General features: G+C 34.7%; 1 protein-coding gene across 1 annotated transcript in view; it reads left to right on the forward strand.

The window, feature by feature from the left end:
- LRP1B (LDL receptor related protein 1B) overlaps window positions 1–20,132 on the forward strand; it is a 1,757,623-nt gene that overhangs the window by 1,140,042 nt on the left and 597,449 nt on the right. Inside the window, exons 24-27 of the mRNA XM_045559136.1 lie at window positions 7,110–7,307; window positions 8,760–8,964; window positions 16,613–16,777; window positions 17,015–17,259. Coding sequence (XP_045415092.1) covers window positions 7,110–7,307; window positions 8,760–8,964; window positions 16,613–16,777; window positions 17,015–17,259 — 813 coding nt within the window. The remainder of the gene's footprint in view (window positions 1–7,109; window positions 7,308–8,759; window positions 8,965–16,612; window positions 16,778–17,014; window positions 17,260–20,132) is intronic.

A 20,132-nucleotide genomic window follows, 5' to 3' on the forward strand; every position in this document is an offset into this window, starting at 1 on the left:
AAAGGAAGTAATAATATATATTGAGCCAGAGAAAGGATACACCATTTACCACTTCATAAGTTCCTACTGTGTAAACTAAATGTATCTGATGATAGGACAGAGAAATTCAAATAAATTCTTAAATGTAAGAATAGAAAAGACAGTAAAAGCTCTGAAATAGCAGGAAAGAACACATTGTAACACCGTATCACTTTTTGTTTGATGATATCATATGTATGATAAAGAATCAGGAGATTTCACATGGAATTGCTAGTTGTATGGTTATAATAACAATTTACTCTGAAAGGACCCATAGAAGGGCTCTTTTTCTTGGGCAACTCATCTAGTGCTTTCATATTCTATCTCATGAAAATTATTCTGTGATTCTGTAGTGGGACTAAAAGAAAAATCAAAGAAAAGAGAATTGTACATAGAAGTCTACAGCCTTCTGAGTGTTTTCTAAAAGTTACTTGTGATGTACTACATTTATAAAGATGAAATTTATCACTATAAAAAAATCTAAATTGTAACCTTTGTTTCATACATATGTCGTCTTTTATAATATGGTAAAGAAAAAAAAAATCAAGCCGTTTCCATATTAAGAGCATGATGTGCTGGTTTGAGCTGTTAAATTCAATCATTTATGAGACAGAAGCTAGTATACTGGAAGACTTGTTACAAGACGATAAAAATGGATGGGTACTTCACATTTTACTGATATTCACTCCAAACTAAGTTTGTCCCAAAAGAAGTTAATACAGGTATGTCAAAATTGAAACAAAATAGAAAATTCTTCATTGTGTTTTATCTCCAAGTATATTTTACAGAATTTCTTTTGATTAGAGTAAAAACCATTATAAGACTTGAGATTTTAAAATTTCGTCTTCATGATTTCCCATTAGTTTATGAAATGAGTTATTGGATTATTCACTACAATTTTATTCTCTCAAAGGGGAAATAATAATCTCATAAGCTAACAGAAGTCTTAAAAATAGAGGCACTTGAAGAAGTTGTCTAGATTCAGAGTTCAAATATGAAAGCATTTGAAAATTTACACTATGATTTTTGTTGTTTGGTAACTAGTTGATTAATATTTTAGTCAAGCATAATCAAGTAAATATTATCAAACAAGTAAATAGTAAATATTATCAAAGAAGTATTTTCTCAACACAAAATGGCTATAATAAATTCAAGGACTTGAAAAGCATTTGAGTAGTTTAAATAAGATAGTCAATATAGAGACCATTGTTCAGAGAAAAGATTTTTTTTAATCACTTTTCTTTTTATCATGAATTCTTTCATGCATGTTTGAAAACAGTGGGAATAATGTATTCACAGCCAATATTTTTAAATATTTAGAATTTGTCATTTATAATTTAACTTATTTTCTGAAAGTAATGAAACATTTGATAACTTTGAAGCCCTCTTTTTCTGTGTTCTATCCCCAGAGATAGCCACTTTTGTGAACCTGGTGTATCTGTTTTATCATTATAGTTTGTGTTCTTAAATAACATGTGATACTGTTTGTGTTTTTAAATTGACATGAGCATATATCCTATATATCTATTTGGAACTAGTTCTTTTTTTTTACCTCACAAATATGATTTGAGATTTATTCATAGTAGTTTATGTATCTGTTTATTCCTCTTAACTGCTATATAGCATTCTACTATATAAAAAGATTATAGTTTTGTCAACCCCCTCCTGTTCATGGCCTTTGACATTGTTCCCAGTATTTGCTATATCAAATTGTGTTGTAGTGGATGGTCTTTTGATGTGTACTTGTGAAAGTGCACTCAATTTGAACCACTTGTTCAAATGTAATGTGCATCTTCAGTTGAACATGATCAACTCTGTTATAGCCAAATATTTCTTCAGAATGGTGTACAAATATACACTACCATCAACAGTTTATGAAAGGTCTTGATTCTCAAAATCATTGCTAACGCTAGGCACCTTAGTGGATCATTTTCATTCTCCTCCACTTACTAGCTGTGTGACTCTGGTATGTTAGTTATATAGTTCTCTGTGCCTCTGTTTCTTCCTGTGCAAAATGGGCACAATACTTCCACCCACTAATAAGGCTTTGTGAGGACTGCATAACTCTAGTGTAGAGAAAGCACTCTGTGTTTGATGTTATAACAATTTTTGGACTTCTCATTTTGCCCAATATAATGGATGTGGTCTTGCTGTTGTTTTAATTGGTATAAAATTTTCTTAATACTCTCAATTTCTGCTGCTATCTTATTATTAACTATTAGCAAACAGTCTATGGATTGACACCAATCTATGGACATGACTTTGAGTAGCACTTATTAAAATTTCTCTGAGTCTTGTTGAGTTTTTCTTTTTTTCACATTTCATTGGAGGGTAGAATTTTACTGCTGAATCAATGTTTGTAGTGATCATAGATCTTTTCAGATTTTCTATTTCTTTTTAAGTCAATTTTGGTAATATATTTCTCTAGAAAATGGCTTATTTTACCTACTTTCAAATGCATTATTAAAATGCATATCTCACTCTCTTGTTTTTTATTTTCCATATTCTTAGTTACTTTCGTATTTTCACTCTTTCTATTATTTATTTATCTCTCTGTGTGTGTGTGTGTGTGTGTGTGTGTGTGTGTGTGTGTGTATTTGTGTGTGTATATATATCAATCCTGCTATAGGTCCACCTATATTTTATTACTTTTAAACAAAGGGCTTTGGGGTTTCTTAATAATCTTTTTTGTTATATTTTATCAATTTCTGTGGTTATATTTATTATTCTTTCTAATTTCCTTGAGTTAATTCTTTATTTTTGAATTCTTCAGTTGAGTTGAAATATTAGTTCATTAATTTTTTAAAGAATGAGTTCTCTTTTTATTCAACTAACATAAATACACAGAAAAGAAACAGCACTAAATTGTGAACATGCCCTATTGTCTTTCTTTATGTAGATGGAAAAAATTTTCAGATCTGACTACAATTATATGGATTAATCTGAATGAGATAAATGTGATCTAATGTGAGCTTGGTCTTTCAATAGTGAACTAAAAGTATTTTTATAGTTCTTTACCCTTTATATGTTTTTGCATGTATTACTTTTTTTTCTGCTTCATATTTCTTTTTTTATAATGAATTGAGATATAATTCACATTCCATAAAATTCGCTCTTTTAAAGTGCATGATTCAGTGTAACCATTACTGGTATCTAATTTCAGAACACTTTAATCACCCCCCAAACAAACCCCATACCTGTTAGCAATCATTCCCCATCAATACTTACCCCAGGCCATGAAAACTACTAATCTATTTTCTGCCTCTATAGATTTGCTTATTCTGGACATTTCATATAAATGTAATCATGCAATAAGTATTCTTTTGTGACTGGCTTCCTTCACTTGGCATAATGTTTTCATTTGTTTTAGCATATGTCAATACTTCATTTCTTTTTATTGATGAATAATATATCTATTACATGGATATACAACATTTCATTTATCTGCTCATCCATTTATGGTCATATGAGTTTTTCCATTTTCTGGTTATTATGAATGATGCTGCTATGAATTTGAATATTCATGTACAAGTTTTTGTGTGGGCATGCATTTTCAATTCTCTTAGGTATACAACTAGGATTGGAATCACTGGGTCATACAGTAATTTATTTAACATTTTGAGAAGCAGCTAAATTGTTTTCCATAGTGGCCACATTATTTTAAAATCTAACCAGCAGTGTATGAGGGGTCCAATTTCTCTGTATCTTTGCCATTAGTTCTTATCATCCATCTTCTTTTATTATAATCATCTTCATTGGTGTGAAAGAGTATCTCATTGTGCATTTGATTTGCATTTGCCTGATGACTAATGCAGTTGCACATCTTTTCAAGTGCTTATTGGCCATTTGTATATCTTCCAGGAAGAAATGCCTATACAGATCTTTTGCACATTTTTAAATTGAGTTATTTATATTTTCATTATTGAATCAAAATTGTTCTTTATATATTCTGGATACACATCTGTAATCAGATATATGTTTTGGAAATATTTTCCCCAATCTGTGGGATGTCTTTTCACATTCTTCATAGTGCTCTTTGAAGAACAAAGATTCTTAATTTTGATGACTTTCAATTTATTTTTTTTCCTTTGATGCTTATGCTTTGGTGTCATAGGTAAGAAGCTATTGTCTAATTGAAGGCCACTAAGATATATAGCTATGTAATCTAATAGTTACGTGAACTAAAATAAAATCTTAAGGCTCACCTCCCACCGGCTGACTGAATGGACCCCCTCTTGGCCAAGGGAATATCCTAAAACTAAATTGCCTGCCACAAGGAGGGAGATCAGACATGCCTCATCATGCCCCCTCCCTTCTTGGAGACATCCTGTGTAACCCATTAACAGGCCTAAGGGTATGCCAGACAAACCTGCAGGTCCTCAATTTACACAACAAATATATGTCTGGTGGCTTATCTCTGGGTTATCTCTCATAAACAGCTCCTTATGTTAAAACATTCCAAGCCTTTAGACAAACCTTCATGTCTTTAACCAATTACAAGTCAAAGAATCTTTAAACCCACCTATAACCTGTCAGCACCCCTCACCCCTTCAAAATGGCCCACCCTTTCAGGCCAAACCAATGTATGCCTTCCATGTATTAATTTATGATTTTACCTGTAACCCCTGTCTCCTGAAATGTATAAAACCAAACTATAACCCAGCCACACCAAGTCCACTTGCTCAAGGCTTCTTGGGCATGACTCTGGGTCATGGTCTTCAAATTTGACTCAGAATAAATCTCTTTAAAATTATTTTACAGAGTTTGGCTTTTTTTTTCCATTGACAGTTACATAGTTTTGGCTCTTACATTTAGGTCTCTGATACATTTTCCCCCCAACATCAGTGAGGGAAAATTTTTCTTTTCAAGAAATGGTGCTAGGGGAAACTGGTTTTCACATACAAATAAATGATGTTGGAACCTATCTCATACCATATACAAAAATTAATTCAAAGTATATTAAAGACCTAATGTAAGAGCTAACCAAAATTAGATATTCTTTCTTTTATACAACTGTGCATACAGTACAAATATTTTCTTTACTTTAAAAATGCTACATCCTGGATATTAAATTTTATAAGTATTTGTTTTATAGGAAGCTATTTGGAGCTATTATTTTTTACATGTTTTTGGTACATTGTGTCAGTTAGCTATTGTCACAGTAATGTTCTGCAGTAAACACCCCAATACTCTGCAATAAATAACCGCAATACCTAAGTGATCAAAACAGTATACATAATTTTTGCTCATGCGTCTATGAGTCTTCAGAGCAGTTCTGGTTTTGGTTGAGCTCACTTATACTCTGTAGTCAGCTGCAGGTTACTCATCATGACTGGACTCTTTCCTGTGTTTGGATTCTCTCCCATACTAGCTATCAGCTAGTCTAAGATAGATTCAGTTCTAGTCTACATTTATTCATTCAAAACACATTTATTTAACATTCTGGGCAGAACTTCTCAAAGCAGGTTCAGGTCCAGTGTAACAGATGTCAGATGACTACCCTACACCAACAGTAGCCAGCCTAGGCTAGACCTGGTATTAATGATGCCCTTGGTGCAAAGTGTTAAGGATATAATGATGAGCAAGACCAATAGTATCTGTGTTTTCACAGAATTTACAATCCAGTGAGGAAAAGAGATGATAAACAATTCAGTACTGATTTTAAAATATACTTGAATGAAAATAAATAGTCTATGATGATACGGAATGATAGAGATGGGCTTTTATTAGATAACTGATCAGGAATGACTTCTCTGAGGAGATGATATTAATTAAAAAAGTAAACCTGATTGCAAGTGACAGAAACTAAGTCCAAATTAAGTTGAATAAATACAATTGAGTGCATTGGATTACATATTCAAAGTGTGGGAAATATATAGGGGTTTTCTGGGGAAGAACTAGTCTTAGGGATATTTGGAACCATGGTTTTAAATATCCATAGGATATGATTTCTCTCCAGGTCTTTTCTGCTCATTCTTTGTCACTTTTTTTCTACTTTACTGCAATGCTACAAACGGGCTTATTCAAACTACAGGGATATGAATACTTGCCACACGAGGTTTAGAGATCTGTGATCAGAGAGGAAAAGAGAGTCTTTACCCTCAGCTTGTAAACTTTTCTGGAAGTTGTCAAACCTATCAGCCTGACTCAGTTCTTATACCTATCCCTCAGGCCAATCATTGTGAATAGGGATGATTATGGCAGCCCACATTACTTAGCTTGGGATAGAAAAACTGGTTTTTATAACATAGAGTTCAAAAAAGTGTCACTAATATGGAAACAAGAGAAATATGGTAAACACGGGTCCCTCATTCAAAATGTACATTTATCAAACTGAATTCATATCCAATCCCTATCAATATGTCTCACAGTAATTACTACGTGGTTTGATACATTTTTGAAATAACATAAATACCTTTCAGATATTGAAATATTCTTTTAGGTACAAAATTATAAAAAGAGACATTAATCTCACTTATGTTTTCAAAGTTTCTTGCCTTTCTCCCCACTCAGACCTGATCTAGACTGAAAAACTAGTGGAAAATGGAAAAGTCATGATTTTTTTCAACTGTGCAGAAAACCACCATCGTCACTTTTATGGGAAGCCCTGTACTCCCTAATGATAAGCCCAACAACAGTCTTCAAAAAAATCCTTTTTTGTTGGATATTTCTCCTCTGTGGATCTGCAGTTATGTGATAGGCTAAAAATAACAGAGCTAGTTTAGCCAAATCTTAGCAATTCCTATGATGATGGTTCTGTCTTTGGGTTGTCAGCTGCAATTCTAAGAAAACAGAAAATCTCCCACTTTGTCTTTGTTGGGTAATAATTATTTTATTATTTAATCAATATCAGGAGTACACAAATCTAAGTAATACAAATACATTAATACCTTATTTTAATGAATACACATAAACCCAAATTTTTCAGATTTTTATACAGTTGTGGATTAAAATAAATTGCTCTTTTAATGACAGAAAATTATATAATAAATTATACTTTTAAATAATGGATTTTGACCTTCAGCATTTTATTCCACTTACCGAAGTATATAAATATTTTCATAAACCTGTTAAAATAAATTTAATTTCAGATCCTTTTGAAGCATTCATCATCTTTTCTATTCGTCATGAGATTAGAAGGATTGATCTTCATAAAAGAGACTATAGTCTACTTGTTCCTGGATTGAGAAACACCATAGCACTTGATTTTCACTTCAGTCAAAGTTTACTTTATTGGACAGATGTTGTAGAAGACAGAATATATCGAGGCAAGCTTTCTGAAAGTGGAGGTACATATATTACAATTTTGCTTAATGTTTAGGTTACTTTTTAACTGAAAATTCCAAAAAATATGTTGTAATCAGAAGTTTCTATTAATCTTTTACCTTTGATTTTTTATCTCTTCTCTCATATATGCAAAAAAAAAATACCAAGCATATGTGTGAAGATATGTTGGGGGAGGGGAGTGGTGAAGGCCCATGCTATTCACACCATTTTCAGCCATGGACTCTACTTTTCCATGAACTTATGTTGAAGAAATTTATTTACAAGAGAAGATGACTTGCCTTTGAGGAGTCCAAATAACTTGTTTTTTTATTTTGTTACCGTCTTTCAGCATAATTCAAAGAAATAATTAAAATGTCGTTACAAAGAGTGCTAATATGAGCTAAATATTTTTGCTGTAATTGGATTTATGTCTTTTGTCTAAATTAGACCTTTCTTAAGTAGCAAGACTTTGACATAAATATATGTAATACTTCTCTTGAAATTTTGCGTTTGTGTAGCATTCTAAGGGCAAGATATTTCTATCAAATTATTAATTCTTCTCTAAATCACCTTTGCAATTTTGAAAAATGGTACTATTTAAGCATACAATGTAATTATGACATATAAATTTGTGTTTTGTATCATATATCAAGATACTGATTTTAAATAATTTATATCCATGGGATTACTTGGTTAACTATTTTTAAAAACACACTGTTAAGATGTCTGGCAAAAACTACTACTGTGGTAGCAATGTTATAAGCTATGATGAGTTATCCTATTAGAAAAGGTGTTTTTACATTGAAATTGAAAAGTAAGTAGAGGATAAATAAGAATATTGATGGACAAATTGCTCATTTTTATTCAGACCATATTAATGCCTTTTTCTCTTATTTACATCTTTGTTAAATCCTGCAAGTTTTATAGCCCAGGGTGGGGGCAGTAGTGTGATCTGGGGCTTATCTTTGCTAAAGTTAAACATAGTAATGACTATGTATCTGTTGTGCTTCCCAAAAGAGAAAAAGAGTGGGTGCTAATTAGCTATAATGCATGTTGCTCCAGGTGGACTTTTTCTCTTTACCTAATTCTGCCCTTCAAGATCAACATTTGCATTAAGTTGCACTGATTTTAACCAGTGTATTATTATGATTTCCAAAACCTCTTGTTCTGCCCCAAAAGTCAGAAACAACAAATAACTTTTTGCAACCTCAACATTGTTATTAGTCTCTGTTCTTGAAAATTTTCATTCCACTGATACTGAAAGGATTTACAAGATTAAAGCTTTCCAGAAGAATGATCAGTAATCCTAAATTTAGGACTTCTTAGTTTCCTCTGTGCCTGGTAACATTTCTGAACTATTTCTAAGTAGAAATAATGTTTAGGTATTTTGTACTGCTGATCACAAGTAGGCCTTTTCCTTTGTGCTTAACACATTCCTAGAATGGGTGCATGTGTTGCCTTCTCTTCTTTTCCAGGTGTCAGTGCAATCGAAGTGGTTGTGGAGCATGGCCTAGCTACCCCAGAAGGCCTGACAGTCGACTGGATAGCAGGCAACATATACTGGATAGACAGCAATCTCGACCAAATCGAAGTGGCCAAACTAGATGGTTCCCTAAGAACTACACTAATAGCAGGAGCCATGGAACACCCCAGGGCCATTGCTTTGGACCCAAGATATGGGTAAAGATGTTTGTCTTTTAGAAATTCACTTTGGCATAAAAAATAATCTTTCAATCTAATATTGAATTCAATTATCTCATAAATTGTGAGTCAAAGTGCTTATTTTGTGCATATATATATATATATGCATGTATATGTGTGTAATTGTACATATAGCAACTATTAATAGTTTAATTTTATTACCACACGTTGGTTATAGGATTTCTTACATGGGTACTTTTGAACACTCGAAATGTCTTTTTTTTTCCCCTGAATATAGGCATTAAGCCCTATTGAAAGCTGTTGCAACTCTTTTTCAAAGCAGTAATTTAATGAATTTCTCTTTGCTCTGCCAAATAGATGTTGTAATTATTTCTACTGGTTGCAAACTATAGGGCCAGTCTTTGTTCTAAGTAGTCACAGATGTTAACTGCCGCACCCCTTTTTTGTTTTGTATGTTCTTGGAGTCAGTTTAAAAGAAAATTTAAATAAGCTTGAAGGAGTCCAGTGGTGACATACTGACTAATGGGAAGTTTGAAAGACAAAGCACATGATTCTGGAAAACAAGGTTAAATGCTGAGTAACTCAAGTTTTTGCCTCACTGTTTCCTTGGGTGTTCCTTTGTGAAGGAACAGAAGGGAGACACTGGATTTGGAATCAGAAGATGTGGGTTCCAGTTCCTGTCCAGTCATTTATACTGTGGGACAATCAAGTGTGTTATCTTCACTTAGATTTCAGTTTTCTCTTCTATAAATTGGGGATAACAATATCTTCTTTATTAGATTGTTTTTGAGGAGATCATATATATATATATGCATATATATATAACACATATATATATATATGGGAGACAATGTGCAACCGATATGTGAGAATATTTTGTTATTCCTATTAATTATTTTCTTATAATTGTTTTGTAAATCTAGACATTGTCAAGTCCAAAGGGTAGTAGAAAGGATTTTTTTTTTTTTTTTTTTTGGCTGTGTACCTTTAAGCAATACAAAGATGAGTGAGGTAGGGAGCTCTAGTGAGAGAGGGGAATGAGCCAAGATGGAGTTTAATAAGGTACAGAAGAAAGAAAAACTGCAAGCTTTGTGTTTAAGTTGGCTTCCTGACCACACTCTCTCACTTTTGCCCTGGTCTATTCCAGATGCCCTGGTCTATTCCAGAAATGAATAGATTGGGAAGTATGTTTGTTTTCCTTTTCCTCAATTTAGACTCAGCAACTAAAGGGGCAAAGCAGCTTGTGTAGAGCAAGAGTTCCAAACTGGCAACCCTCATTTATGTATTTGCTTTAATTTCCATAGTGTTTTAAATCGATTTGAAGTAGGTGCCAAAATTTAAAATATTGAGAGATGTTGAGATCTGGTAACAATGAGCTGAGTAACAGCTGTTTATTTTTAAACTGGGAGTGTATTCTCTAATTTACACAGTCTACACTTCACCCTTTTGCTCACTGTCTCCTGTAATAACAACTTACCAGGAAAAGACCTAATATGTTTAATGAGAATTGTCCTTATTTTTGAACTGTGCATTCCTGAGGTACAGGTCGATTGCTGATCCTCATGCTAGAGTTCCCACAAAGGTGCTGGCTCATTACCAACAAGGGTTTTATCCTGGGTGTGACAACTACTGATGTGACATTTTCACCTGTCAGACCTACTCAGTTGTACCAGTGTCTTATCTTCATGAGAAACTTTCTGAATAAGGGAAAGTAATATTTTGAAGAAAGGTATAATCCTGGCACATATACCGACATGAAAATAAAAACGTGAATGCTTTTTAAATTGTAAATGACACAGTCAGAAAACAAATGAACAAAACACCAGGTGCATGAAAGTTTTGAAAATGGTCTAATCAAAGCAGGAGATTTTCTACAGCTTTGTACTGACAATGTTTAGGATACATTTATTCATCTCAGTTTGTTAAGGAAATATCTAACTTGAGAGGAGAAAAAGAAAACAGAAACACAAAGGACATCAACCTACAAGGATTAAGTGAAAATAACAAATATTATTTCGGTGATATAAAGGAATCTCCAGAAGTAAAGTACACTCTAAGATTTGAAAGTTAGTACACAAAGTTAGCCTGTGAGTAGGGAAAACCTGATAATGCTTCTGAGAGAGTTGATGTCTTCCATCACTAATTGCCGGTATGAGCCTGTGAGGCTAATTAAGATAATTACAGTGGTAATAAAATAATCATTTAAAAAACAAGATGAGGAAATAACACTTATAAAATTGTTTCTGGTGTAAATGACCAGAGTTCAGATAACAATACTAATCCATTCAACTCTAAGAATTAATTTTTTTTTTTTTTTTTTTTTTTTTGAGACAGAGTGTCACTTTGTTGCCCGGGCTAGAGTGAGTGCCGTGGCGTCAGCCTCGCTCACAGCAACCTCAAACTCCTGGGCTTAAGCGATCCTACTGCCTCAGCCTCCCGAGTAGCTGGGACTACAGGCATGTGCCACCATGCCCGGCTAATTTTTTCTATATATATTTTTAGTTGTCCAGATAGTTTATTTCTATTTTTAGTAGAGACGGGGTCTCGCTCAGGCTGGTCTCGAACTCCTGACCTTGAGCGATCCACCCGCCTCGGCCTCCCAGAGTGCTAGGATTACAGGCGTGAGCCACCGCGCCCGGCCTCTAAGAATTAATTGAAAAGTTAACAGGTTTTTGTGTCATGATTTGATAGGATTTTTATTGTTAAAAATTACTTTATAGAGATTGATATCCTTTAGATTTGAGGTTTATGTAAATACCTTAAAGTATAGTTGTAGCAACTAAATTTAAAAATTTAGCACAAATATTAAAATGATTTCAGGTTTGTTGGATATTTTGGTAAAAGTTCTGAGATTATTTTAAATATTGAAACTTTCATTAGGTGGGCTAAGAACATAAGAACAATCAGCACACACACACACATACACACACACACACACACACACACACACTGAACAGCAAAGCCAAGCTAAGTACAAAAAAAGCAACACTGAAAAATAATTCAATTTAAACTCAACTTACTGCCTCAGTTCTATGTAAAATAGAAACATAAAATTTTTCCTTATTTCTCAAATTATTCATGAAATGTAAAAAAAGAGCTATGAACCAGCATTGATAGGAGCTTCAGAGACATTTAAACTGCTTTAGAACTTTTTAATTTTAAGTAAAATCCACTGGATAATTATTGAGAAATATGTTTTGTATAAATGCTATCATATTTCCTACTAAATTGTAAGCTTTTTGATGCTAAGGAAAGTTGTTTTCAAGTCTATAAAATCACTCAAAGATCTTAGTATGTATACTTGTGCTCAATAAATGCTTGTTAAATAAATGACTGCATGCATATGAAAAGACTTCATTTACATGCAACTTATAGGAACTCAAGGACATACCTTAAAGTGCAAAGTATAGTAAAGAACAGTTAATGGGTAATACTATAAACTTTGTTTACAATAATAAATGAAACGTAAGGTTTGCAACTAGCCACTTTGCTCCCTCAGCATAGCTGAGAAAAAAAGACCATAACACTAGACCCATAAAACACATTTACTTCATGTGAGGTTTCTACAGCAAAGAAGGTCATTGTGACCCTTATACAGATGCCAAATAGGAAGTGTTTTTAACTGACTACTTTGCTTTCCCAGCATAGACTCCACAGGTCTTCATTTTAAGTTATAAAACTTGTCTGTCATCATGCTACTCCTTCAGTATTCTGGGGTTTGACCCAGTCTCCCAAGTGACAAGTTATTCCAGGATGGTAATTGAGAGTCTTAGGGAGGAGCCATTTGTCTTTCATTCCATTTTAAGGTAATACGCTTATCGCTAAGGTGACCTGAAACAGTACATGAATCCCCTTTAAACGTCAAGCTTATTATTAAGGAGTAACAAGCACCAGGGAGTTACAGAATCTACAGGGTACTCACTTTAGTTCTTAAACTTTCATTGCCTTTATTCTTGTGCTACTGCATAGCATCTTTTGCTCAATTGCTAGTATTTAGTTTTCATTTGTCTCAATAACTGGACTCTGCTATAGTAATTGTGAAGTTTAGTGAGACATCTAAATAAAATTTTAATCATATCTAGGAGTATTCTTAAATGAAACTAATAAAGATATTATTGGTTTTAGAAGACCTAAAGATTATAGATAAGTAAGCTTCCCCCCCAATATCATTTATTTTCACCTTCTGCTGTTTGACCTGATAGATGATAATGGCCCTTTCATGCCTATAATGGTACAAGTTGTTCATGGTCCATTGACCCAATTTAATCCAGATACAGACTAAGCCATGAATGCAGGAACTGCAGAATCCATAGACTGTAGTTTCTTTTCTAAAAGCAATTGTGGCTGAACATTTCTATACCTCCTACATGAAGAGATATTCAGTCTTTGTATACTAGAGGAAATCATGCAATCAGTGATGTGCATTTTAATCATACAAAAAGAAAGTAAGAAGGAAAAAATTATAGTGTTAAAATACTATATTGTAAAGTATACAAAAAAGTGCCTAGAATTTTATGAAACAATGATTCTTGAAATCAAATTTTAAGATTGATTCTGAACTGTTTTATGGCAAAGTTAAGAATACTTTTAGGATAACTAATTCTAGAACATGTTATTTTATAAAAATTGTTGAAAATTTCTCACTTAAATTGATGAAAGATTAATACCACAATGATCACTACAGCAGAAACATACAGACACTGCTACATTAAAGAAAAAATGAAAAGATCACTTATTTTAGTGCATCAAAGTGTCTCAAGATGTATTTTCCCCCCACTGTAAAAACACGTTTCAGAGTCCATAATGGCATTTCTAATAAACCTAAATATAGAGAATGCAGAATTGCAGAGCTACTAATACATGAGTTGTACTTGCTGCAACTGTATAATGGGGTAGAAAGTTGTGAGGAGACGCCAATTCTTCATTTGTTATATAGGCAAAAGAAGATGCCTCAGCAGGCTTTGTGTCATCACTGCCGGGTATGACGTATAGCCTTAGCTAAATCGGGCGGTGGTTTATCCACAAGTCCTCACAGATTACCTATGATTCCCAAATTCACTAAATTTGTTTTCAGGAATTTAAAAAAACTTTTTTTTTGAACTTGCAAATCTCTCTACTTACCTTTATTTGTCAAGACATCATCACAAATTTGATTGACGCTGTGTTTGAGTTCTTCTTATTTTAAATTTTATTTTTTTAATGCTAAGTTTAAAGGAAAGCTGACAAATAACCTGCTGTCAATGAAAAATGTGTGCATCCAAAGTTAAAGTTGAAGTGAGACACATAATCTATTTCATACTCATTATTTGTAAGAAAAGCATATAACTACTTAACTGAATAGCCTGCCAGCTTTATATTCATTAAACTTTATTCCATTTTCTAATTAACTAGCAACATATTATATTATTTAGGGGGTATTTTTGCTCATAAATAATTTCATGCAATATTTCCAGATATTAGTATTTTTATACAAAACAATCTTATCTTTAAACACTAGTCTTTTCAGAAAATGACCCTCAGCAATGACATATCACAAATATCCTGTGGTATATTTTTAAAAATTGTATCTATTTATTTAATTTTGAGTCATTTGTACTTTTAAATTTTTATTATCAAAATTTTTAAATACACAAACTAAAAGAAATCATATAATAAACTCCCTTGTACCCATTACCCAACTTCAACAATTATCAATACATTGCCTTTTGGTATGTTAATGTTCATTTTTATCTTTTCCTAGCACTTTATTTAATTTATTCAAATATTTCATGGTCAAATAATAAATAATTTGGATATTGTTTTTCTGAATATGCTTCCACCACTGTTGCTGTAGAAAGCCATGAAACTAAAATTAACACCATCAATCATAAAACTAGAGGTGTCCATGAAACTAAATTTTTTCTAAAAAATTACTGTTATAAACCCATTATTTAGGAGACATTCTATGAGATGAATCTAGTCCTAAGGTCTTTTGCCCTGAATCATATTCTCACGGCTTTGATGCATGCTTACTTTATAAAACCAACCTACCTTCACATCTATACTGTTAATCATTGACATTAGTATTCATTCTCTCTCTCTTCCCCTCTCTCTCTATTTCATTAGCAGTTGGCAAGACTTACAAATTTTTCTTTTAGAAAATGTTTATTCTCTGTAAATATGTATGTATTCATGCATATACAAACACAAATCTTTTTTCTGTGCTAGTCACTCTCTGTGCTAAATTGTTTTATACCCATTGTCTCACCTAATGCTCCCAACAAGTGTGTACTATTATAGTTTTCATTTTCAGATGAAAAAAGACTAAAAAAGAAGAGTCATTGGTGGTTAATTTTTCCTAATTATTTAATGAGATTCCTAGAGACGTTTTTTTTTGTTGTTGTTGTTGTGTTAAAAAAAAAAAAAGAACAAAACAAAACAATTGCACTTCTTTTGAAAGTTTTGCTTAGTCTGGTAAGGGAACTTCCTTAGAAAGCCCCTCTCTGTGCTTGAGGCAGAGAAAGGAGAAACAAGAGAAGGTTACAAAGTCCTTTGTTTAGAGGCAGCATCTAAGGCCTTACAATTTCTTTTAATTTAAAATTGCTCAGCATGACAAAGCACCATAGTTTGGAGTATTGTTCCCTGAGCCCCAAGTCTGTCTATACCCATCCACAATCAATTTTCAGCTCTTGGACTCTGTTCCTCTTCCATTTTCCCCTTTTCACTTGATGGAGTCCCTGTGCACGCTCTGCCTACCTTTAATCTGAGTCTGCTGAAACAAGAAGCTGACAGTCACCTGTGATTCTTTTCTTTAACTAATTTCTTACATCTAATCCATTAGTTAGTCCTGGCAATTCCACTTCCAAATTATACCTTGAATCCATTTGCTTCTCTCCTTCACTGCCAGTACCATACTCCAGACCACTATCATCTTTTCCTGATCCTTTAAAATAACCATTTGACGTGGTCATACTCCTGTCTCTATTCTCTACGTAACAGCCACAGTGATTAAACAGTTTATCTATATAATCTGGTACAGTATAATCTGTATACACTGCAGATTATACAGATATACAGTCTAATCACTGTGGCTGTATATATCTGCTATATGTACAGAATAGTGTTTCTCCCCTGCTTGAAAGCCTTCAAAGGCCTATGAACTTCTTATTTCCTTGAAAGAAAATTCAAAATAATTTCCTTATCCTCTGAGACTCATAATACTGCCCTCTTCAACTGCATCTTCCTGCCCACTCCACCTCACTTACCACACTTCTGACACATTGGTCCCATTTCTGTTCCTCAAATAGCCCACGTCCTTTTTTCCCTGTTAGGGCCTTAGCATACGCTGCTGATTCTGCTTGTCATGCTCTTTATACTGCTATCCTTGTTCTTCAGTTTTAGGTTGAGTATCACGTCCTCAAGGTGCTTCCTGATCACTTTCTCTAAGTAGGTCACTCATCTGCTTATCACAACAAAGTTTTTTCCAAAATATTTCACGAGTCATAATTATGTATTCATGCATTTTTTTAATCGGTCTCCTCCACTGTACTCTAAGCCCAGTGAGGGTAGATGATACATCTGTTTCTCTTGTGACTTCTCACCTAGCCAGTGCCTAGCATACAGTTGGCACTCAATAAATATTTATGAAATGAATGACTGAAACAACGAATTATTTCTTTTTCTTCAGAATTCTTTTCTGGACAGACTGGGATGCTAATTTTCCTCGCATCGAATCTGCCTCTATGAGTGGTGCTGGAAGAAGGACCATCTACAAAGACATGAAATCCGGGGCTTGGCCTAATGGACTAACTGTGGACCACTTTGAGAAAAGGATAGTTTGGACAGATGCCAGGTTTAAAAAATTATCTCTTTCTGGATTTTCTTTTACTTTCCTAAGATAATATTTGCAACGCTGAAAAGTATCCTAACATGCAGGTATAATGTATACACATATTGAAATTGGTGGTGATTTTTTCTGGCTTTCCACAAATCAGATACATGCCCATAAAAATATTTATAAAACATTTTTACATCACTGGACTATTTGAATGAGTTTTGATAAACTACTGATGTATTTACCTTTCTACAGGTCAGATGCTATTTATTCAGCCCTCTATGATGGAACAAACATGATAGAAATCATTCGAGGTCATGAATACCTTTCTCATCCGTTTGCTGTGTCTCTGTATGGGAGTGAGGTCTATTGGACAGACTGGAGGACCAACACATTGTCCAAAGCCAATAAGTGGACAGGGCAGAATGTCAGTGTGATTCAGAAAACCAGTGCACAGCCATTTGACCTTCAGATATACCATCCCAGTCGTCAGCCACAGGGTACGTGTTTGTTATAAATCAACCACTTAGAAAGTATTTCCATCTTAATCATATAATATTTTAACTGTAAAATAATTTCTGCAAGTTAACATTTATTAATATTTCATGTATATTGTATGGTAGAAGTGGTCTCAGCCTAAATTTTAGTTTAGAATTTTTTCCTTTTCTCTTTGTATTTTATTCACATAGAAATACATAGGGAAATTTTAGAAATTAAGGATTTTATACTAAGTCCTCTAAGTTTCAGTTACTACTGTTGCACCAACAAAAGACATTGTGGGAAGCTGTACAAAGTCTTTAGATTTGTAATCTAAATATGATCAGTAAATTAGAACAGAATGCCAAGAACTCATTTTTGTCACCTCTTACCTCAAGTAGTCACTGTGTAGCACATTGGGAGGAGAAGGAGGGAGCACAAGAAAAAAATGAACCATTTGCCCGAGTTCTTCCATTTTAAGAGAAGTGAGTTCACAAGAGCATGTGTGCTCCTTCTCCCCATTTAGTCCCCTTTTTTTCAATGGTGAACTTCATCTTTGTTTTGTGATTTTATTTCCTCCACTCAATCCTTGCCAAATATACTTATCCTAAGTCTCACTTTTTTTTTTTTTTCCTGGAATACTGTGGCCATTTGGTATAACATCAGTTCACCCTTTCATACCTTTGTCCCATTATACATGCCATAACCTATGGAAATCTCATTCTAATGCAAAAAGCTTCCCCTTCCTTAGCATATTTTCATTTTAGATATGTGATTCTTAGATGATAAGTTCTTTCTGGCACAGAATATGTTTTCTTCTTCTCCCTTTTTTTCAATATAGAGTAAGTAGATCTTGTAACTTATTGGCATTTTCGGTCATTCATTCCACACATCAAGCCTTCTTTAAAAATTAGGTTATATTATCTTCTCTTAGGCTTAAAAACAATCATCTCTTCAGTCAACAATATCCCATGACTATTCCTTGTCTTTCTTCAGTATTTGGCTTTCATTCTCCCATGATACTATTTCTCCTACCAAAATTTTCTCATCTTAAAATTTTCTGTTCCCTCTGAAAGTCTGATTGACTTTAGTTCTCTTCCCAGGTACTCTCAGTTTCTCAGTCTCTATTATTTAATATCTTATACAATTGGTCCTTCTTTGCCACATGGGAGTTTCTACACACTATGTGAGCAATAACTTTAATCCCTTTCTTCCACCTTTCTTTCACCCTATAAGCTGAAAAGCACAAGGACATTATAGGGAGAAAGTATATACATAAGTCATTTTTGTACTTAATTCAGTAGATATATTGAGTTTAACTAAATTTAAATAAGGGAAGAAATTGCAGTTCTGACCAGCAATATGCCACTAGTGTAGTGAAAAAATACTCTCTGTAAAAACTTCTTTCAACATGGAGGAGTACCTAGTTATACGCAAACACTGAATAACAAGGACTTAACAAGTATGATTGGTTTTGATTTTTACAGGTGCAAAAATATTTACACAGATATATTTTTGTCCCTCACATTGTTTGGTATTTTGTAAGAATTGTAATTCTTTTTTTCCCAGAATATTATGGAGGTACAGACCACCCCTGGCAGAGTCCACTGCAGACAGGGAGGCCTACCTCTCTCTCCTTAGGGTCTTGTGGTGGAAGAGGTGTACACAACTGGGGATCCCTCTACCCACCAGCGTCCTGCAGAGATGCACACTAGTGGGTCAGACACACGGACTGAGGAGTAGTTCAAGAGTGGGTCGTGGGTGGTGAGGAAACTCATGCACACTGATCTGATGGCAGAGTGCTGCGGAGTTCCAGGAAGTGAACAGGGGGGGGTGCTCACCCTATCCCACAGAGAAACTGTGCTAGTGAGCAAGGACAGAAAGAGCCTGGCTCTTGCCAGGGTGAAATGGCCGCTCAGGAGATTCTCCCTCAAGCTGCACTCCCTATTGTAATGAGTAGGGGGAAGGGCCACTGCTCAGGGTCGGGTCGGCCAGTATGCCTGAGGCATTTGGTTGTCATGGGAACCAGGGGCTAGGCTAATTAATTCAGTGTGCTGCATCCCTTTCCAATATGGTGGTTTGTCAGCAAGGGTCCACTCACAGATCCTGTTCCTTAGTGCCCCTCCACACTCTCCTGTTGGATATTTCCATGTGTGCTTCCTTGCCACCCGAGTTCTGGACCAAGACCTCTCCCCTACATCTCCCTGCACCACTCTCATGTCCAGGGTCACCCGTCTGGCCCACCTGTCTAAGCCGCCAATGTGCAATTCCATGAAATGCTGGTGAGCAGCAAGCTCACGAATTGTGGCCAGCTCAGCAGCATGAACACCCGCCATAGAGAAGCAGCCATTCACGTGCTTCTCAGTTCAGAGTATTCTTATGGTTGCAATGAGCGGCGAGGGGCTGTGGCTACCAGCTGGCCCAAGCTAAAATTACTGTCTCTGATGCCATAATTGGAGGAGGTTCAAAGGAGGAAGTGTCTAGGTGTAGAAAGCTGACACTCCAGTGTCTTGTGGCACTGTCCCATGGAGTGGTCCTTTTGAACACCCGAACTCCTGGGGTTCTCTGGTTTGCCCTGCTATTCCTATTTAGCTGCCATGCGTGGGGCCATGGAGGCTGGAAGCACATCAAGTATGTTTTATGCCGCACTGTTCACTGACGGTACCTATGTGGGGGAGGAGAAGCCCCCGTTACCCTTTCACTGGGTTCCGAGCCTCTCTGGGTTTGGCCTGTGCTGCTGTTTTCTCTATCTTCTTCCTCAGCTTAGCAGTTTTTCTCAGTTGGGTCCCAAGACGTCTCTGTTGTCTCTCCCTGTGATCCACACCTGAGCTGCAACTGCTCTCTGCTTTCCTTGGTCCAATATTCTACCGTCCAGCTGGGATGATCTGACAAGCGA

The sequence above is a fragment of the Lemur catta genome, chromosome 8 (assembly GCF_020740605.2).
Source record: "Lemur catta isolate mLemCat1 chromosome 8, mLemCat1.pri, whole genome shotgun sequence".
NCBI lineage: Eukaryota > Metazoa > Chordata > Mammalia > Primates > Lemuridae > Lemur > Lemur catta.